This window comes from Dermochelys coriacea, chromosome 3, assembly GCF_009764565.3.
Source record: "Dermochelys coriacea isolate rDerCor1 chromosome 3, rDerCor1.pri.v4, whole genome shotgun sequence".
NCBI lineage: Eukaryota > Metazoa > Chordata > Testudines > Dermochelyidae > Dermochelys > Dermochelys coriacea.
The window spans coordinates 5,936,822-5,954,011 of record NC_050070.1 but is presented as its reverse complement, the minus strand read 5'-3'; the positions used below and the strand labels follow the sequence as shown (position 1 = coordinate 5,954,011).

The following is a 17,190-nucleotide window of genomic DNA, read 5'->3' as shown; positions in this document are numbered from 1 at the left end:
TTCTCTTTTTTCATATATAGTAAGCTTTCTGTATATTGTTTTAATTCATAGATCAAATTGCTACCCACCTCCTGGAGTAAAAGATCAAAAAATTCTAAACCTCTGAGCTGTTCACTTCCATGTAATATTTTCTGAGAATCTAGTACTCAGAAGGTGAAGGAGTGATAACACAGAGCAGTGCTTTTCTGTGCTGCTTGTTTGTAGTACCATGTCACTGGAATATCTGGGTGCTGTGGTGTGTAGGCAGGTGCTTCTTTGCACAAACAGTTCTGCCAGCACATCTCAGTCGTGACTTACAGCTTCCCCACCTATTCTAACCCAGAATGCCGGTTACACTGAACTAAGTGGCAGTTCTGTGATCTGGACAGACGTGCTCTGCAGACCAGGCAGGACAATCTAGCTCTTCCTTGTCCTTTGTTCCCGGCTCTCAGTTGAAGTCAGTGAGAGTTTTTTGTTTGACTTTATTTGGGAGTTGGACTGGGTCCTATAATCAGGAGGTGAACAAATGTGGGTTAGAGAAAAAGAAGGTTACCTAGTTAAGCAAAAAGGAAAGTCACTGAAAAGGCCCTGTGGGGGTGTCTGAATCTCCAAGGCTTCGTTATCGTCCTTGCTCTTAGCTAAAGGTTATTGGCTGGAATTCCTACTAATTGAAATTCCAACCACAGTGAAGAGAGCAGTACAGATAGTTTCATTTCCTGGGCTTTTTACAGGCTGATGTAAAGGAGATATGTATGTATACATGGGTAATTAATATAAGAAACTCCATGTACTAGAACAGAAGAGTATGTAGCACTGTACATAAGTAAGTAGGTTCAATAAAGTTATTATGCACTGCAAATGGCTTTCTGAGCCCAGCTCTTAAAGTGGGCTCCACACCATATCCCTTGTCCCAAAGCCCAGACTTAGGAAAGGACCAGGTCCTCTGCCATCTCCCATCACCTGATGCTTGTCACCATCTGGCCATATGCTCTTATTGCCTTCATACACAGTTTACTAGTCTGACTCCTCCCATTCCTACCAGTCAGCGGTGAATGAGGAGAGGCGTAGTTCTCCCATTTGAACAGCTGGGAGGAGGCTGAACATAGACAGTTTAGAAGGGGGGCTGGAGGCCCAGCTCCCAAGCAGACTAGGCAATCAGCACCATGTTTTGGGCAGTGACTCATGAAAGGAAGTTGATCCATCCCTTCCTTCTACCTCCTCTGGGTAGCTCAGAGAAGCAACTGGAACCTCTCCTCCCTGGATGTTCCCTTCTGGGTGGCTGGATGGCACCTGAAATACAGAGGGTAAACATTCCTCCCCCCACCCCTTTTCCCATATCAATCTCGTGTGTTTATGTATCATTTAAAGTCTCAAGCTGCCTTTTATGCTGAAAAGCTGCTCTCCCAGGCTGCTTGCAGTTGTCGGTATTTCATCTCATTGCCATTTAAACCATCTTATGAGAACTGCACTTGGTGCACACAGAAAACCTTCTCTCGGATGGCTTATTTTTATGCTGGTTGTTCTTTCCTGTTGGATTTGCTGGATTAATGAATTCCATGTTGAGAACTAATTAATGGCATGGCTTTCTGTCAAGCTTTCGATCGATGGGTGCCCCAGAGTCTATTATATCTGATTTTAATTAACTAAAAATCAAATCTCCGCATTAGGGAAACTGCAGATATATATTCTGTCACCTTCCCAGTTGCTTCAAAAGTAGAAAGATCATCTAGGAGCTGTATTGTGCTGAATAGGTACAGCCTTTCGTAGGAGTCTATGTAGAGCTGACTTCATAGGGAACTCAGGAAGGGATTGTGCTTCAGGCCCGTGCCTTCTCTCCGGCCACCACTTCATCTTCCTTCACCCTGATCTCTCCAACTGGTCTTTCTGAGGCTTCCAGTCCCATGAGCTACATTATGCATCTGTCTTACTTGGCCCCCAGTCTTGACTATTACTGTACAGTTCTTTATGTATTTATCCTCACAGAGCCCGTGGGGGGCAGGAAGTACTATCACCTAAACAGGACGCTTTTTTGTTCCCACAAAACTTTGTGAAGAAATCAATATTTCCACTCAAAAGTTTGAGTTTTCAATGAAAGACTGAAAACAAAACATTTGTCAGTTTTCAGCAACTAGAAAACAAAAAATTGTAGCTGCAAATTGAAAATTTTTGGTTTATGGCAGAAATGTTTCAATTTGTCAAAATAACCACTTGGAAATTTTATTGAAAATGAATACTTCCTGCAGAAATTTGTTTTGACAAACATTTCATTGAAAAAATGTTTTGAACAAATAATTTCCACCAGCTCTATTATCATCCCCATGTCACAGAGGGGGAGCCAAGATACAGAGAGACTAAGGGGCTGTATACAGTACAGTTGAAGATTTGATTGGGGTAGGCATACCCACTCTAGCCTTAACCGAGCTAGTGTGGCTAAAAATAGCAGCAAAGATACAGCAGCACAGACGGTACAAGTTTGACTGGGAGCTTGAGAATGTGCTTGTGTGGCTATCAACAGGGTCTGTGTCTCTTTGTCTTCACTGCTATTTTGAGTTAGATAAAGGCTAGCATGGGTATGCCTACCTGAGTTGCAGCCATACCTCTGATTGCAGTGTAGACACATAACCTGTGTGACTTGACCAAGGTTAGAAGGACATCTGTGGCAGGGACAGGAATTGAAGCCAGGTCTCCTGAGACCCAGGTTAGCACCTTAACAGTTGGACCATGCTTCCTCCACTTCTCAGTCACTCTGATCACCCGCTTCTAGCCTCTCGTGCATCAGCTTGCTTGTTGACTCCCTCTCCAGGTTCTCCACCACTCTTGCCTCCCCGTTCCCCCTGCAATTTCCAACCCATTCATGCCCAACATCTGCTTGCTCCACCTCTGCTCCCAGGCCATTGAGTTCCTCTGGAGGGAGTTCCATGGTCATGCCAGACTTCCTCCACCACAAATTAACTCTGTCCTCCTCGTGTTCTGCCATTTTCCTGCTCAAACATCATTGCTTCTCTGCTCTCTTTGAATTCAGATGCCTATTTGCTCTACCTAGCTATAAGTTTGTATAGAGCTTAGCACAGTAGGATTCTGGGCATTACTGTGATAGCAGTAATAAAGAGGAAGGAGAGAGAATATGGGCAAATTGACTTTCCCCCCTACATACATTTCGTGATGGAGCTGAAAATGTTTTGCTAAGTTTGCAACATTTGTCATTGCAAAGAAGTAAAAGTCATATTCAGGAAATTGTTCAGAATCTGATTAACTTTCCTTGCATTGTTTTGCTACATTTGACGTCTAAAGCAGTAGTAAAACACTATTCTTCGGTAAGCCCTTTTAGATGCCTGTTCCCTGGTTGACTTGTGCTGCCCTTGTGGTGATAATGCATTCCCTGCTGACTGCTGAGCATGTTTCCTGTTCCCCCACCGTGTTTGTTGTTGGCTGACTATCTTTACTTGACCTCTGGGCAGACCTATGATGCTGCTCCCATGAAAATCTCCAGTAATATTTGCTATGCATATTTCTACTTTCATAGAAAACTTTCCCTTTTCAATTTTAAGATGCCTGAATTTCTCTCTGCCAGTGGCTCCATGTGCAAAGCCCTTGATGCAGAGGGAGACAAACTTAGTCCTATTATACAGGATCCTAGTCAGTTTCTCTCTGTAGCCCTCAGATGTGTAAAATACTGATGATCCCACAGAGAGCAAAAGAAGACAAAACAGAAGAAAAGACCAAAAGATAATGGAGAGCTCAAGAGATTGAAAAAGAGGAGGCATTTTCATACTATGGGGATAGGAACCATATAGATACTCAGTCTAGCAGATGAAGACAGAGAACAGTGAGACAAAAGAGAAATAAGAGAGTCAAATCCATGAGAAGAAACAGTATGAAAATAAAAATAGCCCTAATGTTGATGGCTGTCATGATCATTTGCAGTATTAAATGTGAACAACCCAATTTGTGTTTTGGTCACCAGCTGGATTAGTCTAACAGAATGGCATGTGAGGAGAGCCCTCCAGAATGAGTAATTCCCCTTTCTAGGTGTGCTTTTTAAAAATAACCGTGAGACAGGAGATCTGGTCTCAGGTAGCAGTCTTCAGTTTGACAAAGCCCATGTTGTTGATCTTGTCCTTAGAGCCCCAGGCTATATTTCCATTAGTAGCTTGGGCAGGAATTCTCTTGTCGAGAGGGACTCAGGGTAGTGAGGGAGTAGGTTTGCTTAGAAATGTAGTCCTTCCTGTCAGCCATGTTGAAGTCCTGACTGAGGGCAAGTCATAGAATCGTAGGACTGGAAGGGATCTTGAGAGGTCATCTAGTCCAGTCCCCTGCACTCATAGCAGGACTAAGTATTACCTAGACCATCCCTGATGGGTGTTTGTCTAACCGGCTCTTAAAAATCTCCAGTAGTGGAGATTCCACAAGCTCCTTCGGCAAGTTATTCTAGTGCTTAATTATTCTGACAGGGAGTTTTTCCTAATGTCCAATGTAAACCACCCTTGCAGCAATTTAAGCCCATTGCTGCTTGTCCTAGCCTCAGAGGGTAAGGAGAACATTTTTTTTTCTCCCTCCTCCTTGTAACAACCTTTTATGTACTTGAAAACTGTTATCATGTCCCCTCTCAATCTTCTCTTCTGAAGACTAAACAAACCCAATTTTTTCAATCTTTCCTCATAGGTCATGTTTTCTAGACCTTTAATTGTTTTTCTTGCTCTGCTCTGGACTTTCTGCAATTTGTCCACACCTTTCCTGAAATGTGGCACCCAGAACTGGACACAATAGTCCAGTTGAGGCCTAGTCAGCGTGGAGTAGAGCAGAAGAATTACTTCTTATGTCTTGCTTACGACACTCCTGCTAATACATCCCAGAATGATGTTTGCTCTTTTTTTTGGTAATAGTGTTACACTGTTGACTCCTGTTTAGCTTGTGATCCACTATGACCCCCAGATCCCTTTCTGCAGTATTCCTACCTAGGCAGTCATTTCCCATTTTGTATGTGTGCAACTGATTGTTCCTTCCGAAGTGGAGTACTTTGTATTTGTCCTTATTGAATTTCATGCTATTTACTTCAGACCCTTTCTCCAGTTTGTCCAGATCATTTTGAATTTTAATCCTGTCCTCCAAAGCACTTGCAACCTTTCCGAGCTTGATATTGTCTATGCCGTTATCTAAATAATTGATGAAGATATTGAACAGAACCAGACCCAGGATCCATCCCTGCAGGACCCCACTCAATATGCCCATCTAGCTTGACTGTGAACCACTGATCACTACTCTCTGGGAATGGTTTTCCAACCAGTTATATACCCACTTTATAGTAGCTCCATCTAAGTTGTACTTCCCTAGTTTGTTTATGAGGTCATTCAAGACAATATAAAAATATCTTACTAACTATCAAGATACACCACATCTACCACTTCCTGCCCCTATCATTTTATGATCACATTCACCTTAGCTGCTTTAAACTTTCAAATTCTCAACCAGATCCTTCCTGTTTGTCAAAATCAAATCTAGAACAGCCTCTCCCCTAGTAGCTTTCTCCACCTTCTGAAATAAAATATTGTCTCCAATACATTCCAAGAACTTGTTTGATAATCTGTGCCCTAGGGCATGTTGTTTTCCCAACAGATGGTGGTGATGGGGGACTTCAACTACCCAGACAAGTCCTGTGCTTTTGATGATTTTGTTAGTTGTTTTAAAAAAAAAACTCATCCATCTCTTCTTCCTGGTTAGGTGGTCTGTAGTAGACCCCACCATGACATCACCCTTGTTCTTTTTTACCCCTTTTTCCCAGAGACTTTCAACGAGTGTGTCTCCTATTTCCATCTCAACCTCGGTCCAAGTGTATGCATTTTTAATATACAAGGCAACACCTCCTCCCTTTTTTTTCCCTGCCTCTTTCCTGAACAAGCTGTACCCTTCTATACCAATATTCCAGTTATGCATATTTCATAGTTGTTTATTAACTAGCTTTCAAGTTCTTCCTGCTTATTCCTATACTTCTTGCATTAGTATACAGACATCTAAGATACTGATTTGATTCTCTCTCCCCCCTCTCTCTTCCCCTCCCCCCAGTTCTGTCTTGTCTCTCCCTTATCTCTGCTATAACAGCCCATGCTCCCCCCCAGATTCTGATCCTTCTCCCGGGTCTCCATGTTTTTGACTTGCCTTTGGGCTTTGGTCACCTGCCCCTGTTGAACCTAGTTTAAAGCCCTCCTCACTAGGTTAGCCAGTCTGTATCCAAATATGCTCTTCCTTTTCCTTGATAGGTGGACCCCGTCTCTGCTTACCAGTCCTTCTTCCCAGAACAGCATCCCGTGGTCAAGGAATCCGAAGCCCTCCTGGTGACACCATCACCTCCAGAAGGCTTCTGTCTCTGCCTGAGCCCCTACCCTTGACCGGAAGGATCGAAGAGAGAATTACTTGCACCCCAGCTCCCTCACCCTTACTTCCAGAGCCCTGTAGTCACTTCTGATCTGCTCAGGGTCATACCTCGCAGCATCATTAGTGCCCACATGGATGAGTAGCATGGGCTAGCAGTCAGAGGGCCGGATGATCTTCGACAGTCCCATCCTAATGCCTTGGAGACAGGCCCCTGGCAGACAGCATACCTCCTGGGATGCTATGTCAGGGTGACAGATGGGTGCCTCCGTCCCCCTCAGAATAGAGTCACCAACCACCATTACTCTGTTTCCTCCTGGGAGTGGTGGCTGCAATCCTCCCAGCCTTGGGGGTACATGGCTTCTTCTCCTCCACCTTTGGGGGTGATTCCTCATCTCTTGTTGCCAGGGCAGCATAACGGTTCTTCATGACTATGGTAACCAGCATTCAGTGACCTCCCTGTGTGACAGAGCCATATCCTCCTCCCCTGGTGGCGTGACAATCCTCTCTAGCTGGATAGCTTCCTGAGCCTTGGACGTCTCCATGTGAACACTCTCAATGAATTCGTCATGGGCATGGATGCTCTTCAGCCGAGCCACCTCTTGGAGCTCTCCCGCCTGCTTCCTGAGAGATTCCACCAGCAGGCACATTTCACCCTGGACGGTCATAAGTACAGCCATACTGGGTTAGACCAAAGGTCCATCTAGCCCAGTATCTTATCTTCAGACTGCAGCCAATACCAGGTGCCCCAGAGGGACAGAGTTAATAAAATCAACTAATGGTCCAATAAGAACATAGGAAAGACCATACTGGGTCAGACCAAAGGTCCATCTAGCCCAGTGTACTGTCTTCTGACAGTGGCCAATGCCAGGTGCCTCAGAGGGAATGAACAGAACAGGTAATCATCAAGTGATTCACCCCCTGCCACCAGCTATCAGCTTCTGGTAAACAGAGGCTAAGGACACCATTCCTGCCCATCTTGGCTAATAGCTATTGATGATCCTATCCTCCATGAATTTATCTAGTTCTTTTTTGACCCCTGTTATGGTCTTGGCCTTCACAACATCCTCTGGCAAGGAGTTCCACAGATTGATTGTTTGTGTGTTGTGTGGAAAAAAATACTTCCTTTTGTTTGTTTTAAACCTGCTCCCCCAAGCCTGGCTTTCTGAGAGTGGGAAATGCAGGCCACAATCTTTTCAAATCCACCAAGATCTGGGTAGAGGCATCCAGGATCAGGTTCTTTGTCTGGATCCAGATGCAGGTGAAGGAGACAGGAGCAGTGTTGCCACTGGCGATGCAGCCCTTCCTAACCATAGTGATTATATTATGACTCCCTCTTACAAACTCCTTCTCAGCCTCCCTTGTTTGCAAGCTTCCCTTTGGCGCTTAGCCTCTGGCTTTTCAGACTTCTCTTCTAGATCAGTCCTACCCCCTCATTAATCACGCAGGGGGAGGGTGATCACAAGGCTGATTGAGGCTGATCAGGATGATCATGCTGGGAAATCAGACAAGTACATAAACTCAGCCCTATCCACTGATGTGTCTACTTGGAAGGAAGCAGGCTTCTGACGATGACCTAACTCTACGGGCAAGTGAACCCACATCCTTTGCTTATTTTTTCATATGTTTTTTGAGGCAGACCTCTCAATGCAAAGGGTCTAACCCAGTTCCTAAGACTGACTGCAATGTACTGTCTCTTTTAGTGAACTGAAAAAAAGCCACAGAAAGGGGAAAGTGTTGTGTTCTTCCCCTTCCTCCATTTATAAATGCCTCACACCTTTCTATTTGATCATCCAAAACTGCTGTTTAGTAAAATAACAGCCTCACTGCTCTCAACTCATCTATCAAATTCTGGTTACGGGAGAGGAGCTATGTAATAGAGATCTGATGATATAAGCACAGGATCCTCGTAACAAAAGGAGGACTCAAGCACTTACCTTTCCTAAAATCCAGTAGGAAATACCATAATTAAGACTGCTGCCCATCCTCACACCAGATATTGTCCTAGTTTGTTGTTCACTCATTTTCCCCACCCCATTTGGTTGCACCATGCTGTTGCAGCAGATTACCATCCCGTTGTCAGCCTTGAAGAGTGGCACCTAGCCAGGAATGTTTATTTTTATTCCAGTAGGCTCCTGCTCCCTTTCCATTGCTGAATGCTGGAGTTGATACTGTGCCCCTCTTCCACTGCGTCAAACGCGGCATAGGTGAGACAGAGCCTCAGTTGTGACGGGATGCGAGAGGAGAACAACCTGGCTGGGAACATTGAAGGCGGCTGGGGTGCTCTGTTCTGGTCGGTGGAAAAGTTCCCCATCCACTGTGGAAAATCTGTTCCCACTGACTTGCTCTGCTATCTCTTCCTTGAGCATGTGTGCTGATCTCCTCCCCTGCCTCACATGCATTACAGCATCCAAGCATCCATTTCGTCTTGCAGTGCCTGGCCAAATTCAGGGCTAGCTTCAGCCTCTCTGAGGATCTTGACCCCATTCACTCTGGACACCATCATTAGGGCTCTGTGTTTGTCACGGAGGTCACTGAAGTCACAGATTCTGTGACTTTCTGCGACCTCCATGACTTCTGCAGGAGCCAGTGTGGCTGACCCCAGGGCCACCTAAGCAGCTGGCTCCAGGGCCAGCTGCTCAGGTGGCCCCCAGGACAGCCACTTCAGTCGCTGCTGCAGCAGCCCCGGAGACAGCCACACCAGCCATTGCTCTGGCGGCCCCCAGCAGCAACCCCAGGGTGGCTGGAGCAGCCGTGGTCTGCTGGCCCCGGCAGCAGTCCCCAGACAGCTGGAACAGTCAGTCTGCTGGCCCCAGCAGTAGTCCTCGGCCAACTGCCGGAGAAGCCGTGGTCCCCAGCAGCTGGTGTTGCTGGCCCCGGGTGCTCCTCTCAGCAGCGGTGCCCTGTTCTCCCCCAGCAGCGCTGGCTGATCTTTGTAGTGTAGATGGTACCTAGGATGTCTTGGAATCTACAAAATTACTGATTAACTGAATCCTAAATTACTCAGTATTATTGGTGTGCTGTGGCTACTGCTTTTTATGCTGGCCAGTATTGTCTCATAGCTTTCTTGTGCTCCCGGTGTCTGTCTGTATCTACCTCTTGTCTCTTTTTTTAATACTTAGATTGTGAGCTCTTTGTGGCCGGGACCATCTTTGTGTCATGTTTGTACAGCGCCTAGCACAGTGGGATCCTTCTTCATGACTGGGACCCCTTGTGCTACCACAATGTAAATAATCACCAAAAGTGTCAGGTGGAACTCGAGGACAAGCAGCTGTAACGGAGCATTTTGGTGCCCTCCACTGCAAAACGTAGGCGAGGTTTCTGCCTATCAGCAGAACGTTTCTCAAAACAGCAGAGCTGCCAGTGATTTTAGTGTAATGCAAACAGGAGAGGGGAATGAGACTAACAGGTTGAGGTGAAAAGCAGGGGTTTATTGTAATGTATTCCTTTCATATCTCCGAGGCTTCTCGAGATGAAAAGCTAAAGAGCTGCATCTAATGAAATTTTGCATTTAAGCCCATTAACTTAAGTGCTTGGTTGGGGTGCACTGACACTTTGACTGGAAGAATTCTGTGTGTGCCACCCTGGAAAAGGTGAGCAGGTGCTTTAATTGATACTTCTACTTTAGCTGAGACACCCAAGAATGCCTGATGGCTCCAAACTAGGGAAGGAAAAGGCTTGCGCACAGTTGAGATGGCAATGGTGCCACATTCTGTCAGCTAATCCTTCTGAATAATAGGCTTGGAACCGGCATATGAAACTATTTTGCTAAAGTGGGAGGATTCCACAATGCAGTTAAAAAATTAGATTTGGAAGCCAGCACATTACCCCTAAGTATATGAATTAGTTAGGAATGGAAAGAACATCTCTCATGCTGTTCAGTATTAAGAGCTTCTGGCTCTGCCACAGGCTGCTTGAGAGACCTTGGGCAGGTCACTTCTCTCTCTGCCTTGGTTCTCCCCTGTAAAATGGAGGAGGTGATGCATCCCACACCCCCATGTTTGTTTTCATGGTAAATTCAGCAACCCTTGTAAAACGCTTTGAGATCTTCAGTCAGCAGACACTATGGAAATGTTTTAAATATTATTGGTATTACAATAGCTCCTCGAGGCACTAACCTTAGACTGGGGCTTCGTAGTGCTAGACATACGCATAGTGAGAGTCCATGCTCCAGGGAGCTTACAGTCTGCATAGACAAGGCAACGGCAAAGGGTGGGAGGAAGGAAGTTTGATATTCCACACTTTACACATAAGGAATTGGGATCCAGAAAGATGAAGTGACTTGCTCAAGGTCACACAGGGAGTCTGTGGCAAAGCCAGGAATGTTCATTGTTCAGGTCTTCTGGGTTGCAGTCCCACACTGTAAACACAAGGCCACCAACAAGGTCTTAAACTCAATGTTCCTCTCTAAGGATGAAGTATTTGTTTTCTAGTGGTGAAGTCACAAAAGCATTGAGATGGCACGTACCATAAGACGGGTTTTTATAGAATCACAGAAATGCAGGTCTCATCCATCCTCCCCGCACTAAGGCAGGATCAGCGTTTCCAAAGGTGCCCAGTGCCCACCTAAATTTTGTGAAGGAATTCTACCTATGTGCACAAAATGGGCCCTTGAGAGTATGTCTGCCCTGCAATAAAACACCCGTGGCTGGCCCATGTCAGCAGGCTTGGGCTGCAGGGCTATAAAACTGCAGTGTAGACATTTGGGCTCAGGCTTCAGCCTGGACTCTGGGACCCCGGGAGCTCTACAGCCCAAGCCTGAGTTAGTTGCCATAGGCCATGTAGACATACTGGGTAATGTGCGGATACTTGTTTTGATGCCCAAGTGTCTCTGTGGGGGTGTGGCTGGTTGTGATGCACTGCTGGTGTGCATGTTGCTGTACAGAATATGTAAGAGAGAAGCTCCTTGCCCTCCCCCCAAGGAGCTGATAGTCCAAGAAGGCAGACAGATCGCCCTTTGGGAGTTTTTTGTGTATAGGTAGTAGCCCTGCTTAGAGAGGTGGATCAAGACTGGCTGGCTGCTGTCCTGAGGAGGAGGGACTTGAAGAATGAAGCGATTGGGTGGGAGCCTGCATTTGAGGAGTACGGTGTGGCGAGGTAGAATGCAAGACATGCATGTACTGGCACGGTGGCTTTTTCTGAAAACTAGGCCCAGCATGTGCTAGAGCGTTCGAATGTTAATCTTTTCTCCTTCCATGTTGTTTTGAAATTCGAGATAGTTATTTAAAAGGTTTTGCCTGATCTCTTGGATGCTTTCTGTGCTCAGAGAGGGCTTTGTTTCTGGAAGTGGGTCTGCCTTTCACAGGCTATCGGGAGGGGAAGGTGATCTGAGTTTTTTTTTTGTTTTTTTTTTTTACTGGGTCACTCACAACAGTCAGTTCCACATGTCATGTCGTTGCATCCGAGCGATGGGAGCTGTTGTCTGGAATGCAGGCAGGAATCAGTGTTGTCTTATCATTGATCCTACATTATTATTATTAATTTATTATTTGTATTCAAGTTGCACCTAAAGGTCACAGCCAAGATCTGACACAAGTTGTGCCAGGTGCTGTACAAGCCATAGTAACAGACAGTACCTCCCTGATAAACTGCTATTGAAATACAAGACAGACAAAGGGTGGGATGGGCAACAGAGGCACGGAGATCAGTGGCAGAACTAGGAATAGAATCCAGGTCTCGAGTCCCAGTCCAGTGCTCTATCCACTGGGATATGCTGAGTCTCCTAAGAATGCCATTGATTATGAATGAATGTTGAGCAACTGGCAATTCCATGTCTGCTCCTCCTAAAAAATTGTCTTATAGGTGAGGTTTGAGTTAAGGGAACAAAGCAGGAAAATATTTGCTCAGAGGATCCTATAAAAAATTCTATAATGAGGGTATGGGGAATACATGTATGTGAAAGGACACATTTGTAAGTTTCTGGAATGTGGTTTGAACTTGCTCTTCATTCATATCATTAGATCTAAGCACAAGTGAATCACAGTATTAATATGATGCTTGTGGTAAATGTTGGGTTGAATTAGACTCTTCCCCAAAAAACTGTAAATGCAGTTTAGCTTTTGATTACAGACAAGTCATGGAAACAATCCTCTGTTCAGTGCCAGAATAGCGTGGAGATGAACGTCGGAGCAGAGAGCATAACTGGCCACAAGCATCTGTATGGTGAGAATGTCAGTGTTGCTCAGTGGAGATGTTAGACTGTGGAGTAGTCTCCTAAGGAAGTGGGGGAAGTCCCATAGCTTGGGAATTTTACAAGAGATGGAACAAAAATCTAGAAAATATGCTGTAGGGAATGTTTCTCCATTGGCTCCTAGAGATGGATTAGGTGGGCCAAATAGGTTTCTTCTGTCTATCCATCTGTGCTAGCCAAAAGCTAGGACTGGACAACAGGGGATGGGTCATTTGATGAATTGCCCTGTTCCGTTCATTCCCTTGGAAACATCTGGCATCGGCTGCTGTCGGAAGACAGGATACTGGGCTGGATGGATCACTGGTCTGACCCAATATGGCCATTCTTATGTTCTCATCTACACAGGTACTTTTATGGCCCTGGTTACAACAGCAGTTGAGCATCTCAAGTATGTATAGAGATCTCATCACAAAGGAGGACGTGTCAGAGCCAGGAATTCACCTAGATCTCCCAAGTTCGAGTCCAGTTCCTTATCCCTAAGGCCATTCTTCTAGGTCTATTGTCTGTGATTCTCACTCCAGCATTTTTCAGAACTCAGGCTTGATCCTGCAAGATTGCTGTATTCAGGACTCCCACTGAAGTCAATGGGAGTTCTGCACACAGAAGGTCTGCAGGATCAAGCCTTTGCTGAGGATGCTAATCTTTAGGTTCTGTGCGAAAAGAGGCTTCCCTATCAGTGGAGTGAGCACAGTACACAGATACAGTGGAGTTGGTCTAGGGAGTTTTGCTTTGTTTAAAGTAGCCATAAAAAAATACCTGGTTACGATGCATGTCTGTTCCTGAGGGGGCTGATCCTGTTCCTTCCAGTGCCAGCACTGCATGGGATTGGGCCCTAGTTTTTTTCTGAGCTATATCTGCTTAGTTGCCTGGCAAAAGCAAGTATTTTTACTCCTTCCTGCACTGCAGAGCCAGCCTAACTGCGGAGAGGCAGGCTGTATCCTATTGTGCCTCGCACATCATCCACCAAATTGCCAGCTGAATCCCGATCCCAGGATCTTTATCGTTGCTGGCGGTTGGTGATGATGCAGAAAGAACACAGCTTTGTTTTCAGCTATCAGGCAGAGTTTGCAACTCTGGCACTTGGGGAGAATCTTGCAAATGGTGCAAATTTGATAGAAGAGTCACTGAGGAAGGGATTGTGACACAGAGAGATGCTGTATTTAGAGTCATTTTCTGTAGCCACAAGGAGTTCTTTTGATTAGTAGCTATTCATAAATTGCAATGAGCAACAGTAAATTGTGCTGGTGAAGGAGGCATGCATGTCTGCAGCTTGCCCTTCCAAATTATTTGTCCCCCTGATGTTCCAAGACTCCCACTCTCTATTTTGCTTCTCATGCAGCTGTTGATTTCCCCCACCTGTGTTTTACCCTTTTAAAAAATTGTCCTTTATTCTTTCCATTGAAATGTAGCAAGTGATGCTCTAAATGAGTCCAAATGAGTCCCAGAATCCTTAGTGCAAGTTCCAAAGAAGATGCACAGCAACCAGTGTCTAGTGATTGTGATGCACATGGGAGAATGTGAATTCTCTGACTTCCACAGGAAGAGCTACAAGAGCAAAGACACTCCCTGCCCCCAAAAGTTTACAATCTAAAATGTCCCTTTCTTCCATTTGCTAAATAGCAACAGAAGAACAAAGTAATACTATTGCTAAGTAAAGTACAGTTGTCCCTTCTAGGTATTACTGTCTGGACAAGGCTGGTGTCCCTCACTTGCTTCTGTTGGATGAAAAATTTTTCCACCTAAGCAAAACTTGAGATCTATTTAGGGATTTTACACTAGATCTATTCAAAGTTTTTTATAGCTCACGGTTTTTCTGGACTATTGATACACTGGGGAAACTCACCATGTACAAGGGGTTTGAACTATTTTAGTTGGTTCTTTATTAAATGTGCTAAGAATGCAGGCAAGGGGGGTAGAATAGGTTTTGGATGCCTGTCTGGAGTCTCCTATTGGTAACCAAGTTCTTTATCATGAAACTGTATTACAGTTGTGTGAACAATTGAGGGAACCGGGATTGTGAAGGGTGAGATGTCGGTTCCATAAAGCTCTCATCCCACTCTTTTGGGTATTATAGATGATGGACTTGGGAAGGACCTTCTAGGATACCTAGCTAGTCCATGTCCGGGATAGGTCTCTGTACTAAACTCCTATGTCTTTAATCTGGTCTATTCTTGAATGTTTCTGATAAGTATCCCAACATTCTGAGTCCCAAGCAAAGAAATCCAACAACTGATCCTTGCTGTTGGAGATGTGTAGCTAATTTGCCATTTGCCTACTTTGAGTCACTTCTGCTTTTCTGAATATTGTTGGTCTCTCTGTACTTTCCATCTATACAGTCCTTTCTAATTGGGTGTGGTCTGTGCATTTCAGGCCTCGTTCCACCAGCTCTGACACCCATTGACACCTAGCCCTCTGGGGAGCATTCAGGCTTTAGGGATCAGACCTGTAGATAAGGCACAACTAACTTACTTCTTCCCAACTTGGAACCTTACCATTTCTCATCCCTTTGTTTGCCCCTTCACTGGCTTCCCTTGGCCCTCTACCTTACATGAGAGCTCCTTGTGCCCTCTTCTAAGCCCTACCCAGTCTAGCTCCCACCTGCCTCTCTGTTCTCTTCTCTATTGCACTCAAGCCACATGACTAGCCATCCTCGTAGTTTTGTACTCCTGCTTCTGGTAGTCCCCTATGCCTGGAACTTCCCCTCCCTGACTATGGAGCTAGAGCTTATATGGCCTCCATCACTCTAGTGTCTGAGCACCTCACCATCATTTACAGTATTTATCCTCACAATTCCCCTGTGAAGTAGGGAGGTGCTATTATCTACATGTGGCACTGCTCACACAGGGAGTATGAGGCAGTGCCAAGAATTGAACCCAGCGCTCCTGATTCCAGTCCAATGCCTTAACCACAAAATCCTTCTGATCCGTCTCCATACTCTCCTCTTTCAAATCCCTCCTCAAAACTCCCTTTGTTCCCAAGGCCAATCAGTTCCTGACTCAGCCACAGGGGTGGTGAAGAAAGTGCTGGGGAGAGTAACCAAATAAACTTGAAACCACTTCACTTTTGTGACTGACTTACTGTAGTCACTTACCTTGTCCCATTTCCCCCCACCCCACTTGTCTGATAATAGATAAACTCTTTGGAGTAAGGCTCGTGTCTGATTATTGACTTGTAAAGCAGCTAGCACCCTTGGAGTCTAGTTCAGTAATGAGGTCTGCTACCCAGATTTTAAACTGAGCCATAATACTCAAAATAAATCTCTCACACACAGCTCTGACTTTTCTCTCTCTCACGCAGGGCTATGTCGAAAACTTTACTAAAACCTAGTGGCCTGCTTTCTAGAGGTGCTGAGTACCTGCAGCTCCCATTCAACTCCGTCCCAGGCGCTCGGCACTTCTGCAAATCAGGCCACCTATACATCATAGCTACGTCTTTGTCTTCTGAGCCTGGGCTGCTTGTGTCAAAGCAGACTATCTGGTTTCGTCTGGCACAGTCTGTTCTTTGTGAACTCCTGCTGCCGATTGCTCATCGAGATGTTGTCAGATCTTACAGATCAATTATTTGCTCAAACATTTTAGCCCATACTAAGGCTGAGCTGACTAGTCCTCTTTCAAAAGCTTGATGTTTTTCAGTCTTCCTCTTTAAAATGTGTGAGTGGTTCCTCAATTTCCTCTGAACCCAGGGAGTAGAGGATGGGGTTATCTAGCCAATACAGACATTTTACTACAATTGGAAATGGTGTTTTCTTTTCTCACATTGCTTCTATACAGTGAAAGGGGCACAGATCAAAATACAGAAGTCACTTCAGTGCTTTCAGTTTGTTGCTTCACTGGGACAATGGATATTAAACAATAGTCAGTGTTTTGTTGCTAATCAGTAGCTTTTCAGTGGTAAAAAGATGGTTCTTTTCAACTAAAACATGTCTTTTCCCTTACTGCAGAGAAAACAGCTGATGATGACGTCCAGAAGTCTGACATCTCGTCCAGCAGCCAAGGAGTGATCGAAAAGGAATCTCTGGGACCTCTTCTCCTGGAAGTAGGTGCTCTATTACAATCCATAATACCACCAGTCTTTTCGTATTTGAAATCTGAGGTCGTTCTAATTAATCTCTGACTAAGAAAGTAAAATACAGAATAGTAGGAAAACACAGTCCCAATCTAGGTTGTTCCAAGGCTAGATTATCCCTTGCGAAAGCTGCGGATAGCCCACTTTTATCCCCCAGTTCATCTTATCCTTTAAGCATGGGAATCCTAGCCCTATCAGCAACGCACTTAAGCGCATGCTTAAGTCCCACTGAAATTAAAGCAACTGAAGCATGAACTTAAGTGCTTTGCATGAATCAGAGCCATAGTGAGCAACGTCTTAATACTGGTATAAAGGTGCCATACTGATGTCTGCCCACCTCTGTGTAGTTATTTCATTCTTTCCACTTAGCCTGAGTGGTGTTGTGGGGGGACACAGTATGACTGAGGAACCATTGTTCAACTGAGCAAGTTGAAATCCGTCTGCTTTGGGAGAAAACTTCATTTTCAACCACACTGACCTGAGTCATCAGTTAGACAGGTTGTCTTGTTAACTGCCAGGGGTGCTAAAGACTTGCTAGCCCTTTCTGGCACCAGGGTTCATAGATGTGTGCTAGTAAACTTCCTCCTCCC

General features: G+C 45.1%; 1 protein-coding gene across 19 annotated transcripts in view; it reads left to right on the top strand.

Annotated features, from left to right (window-relative positions):
• NCOA1 (nuclear receptor coactivator 1) overlaps window positions 1-17,190 on the top strand; it is a 360,042-nt gene that overhangs the window by 261,785 nt on the left and 81,067 nt on the right. For all 19 annotated transcript variants that reach the window (XM_043510052.1, XM_043510045.1, XM_043510046.1 and 16 more), the window contains one exon: window positions 16,476-16,570. In XM_043510052.1, coding sequence (XP_043365987.1) covers window positions 16,476-16,570 — 95 coding nt within the window. Of the gene's footprint in view, window positions 1-16,475; window positions 16,571-17,190 lie in introns of those variants that run through there.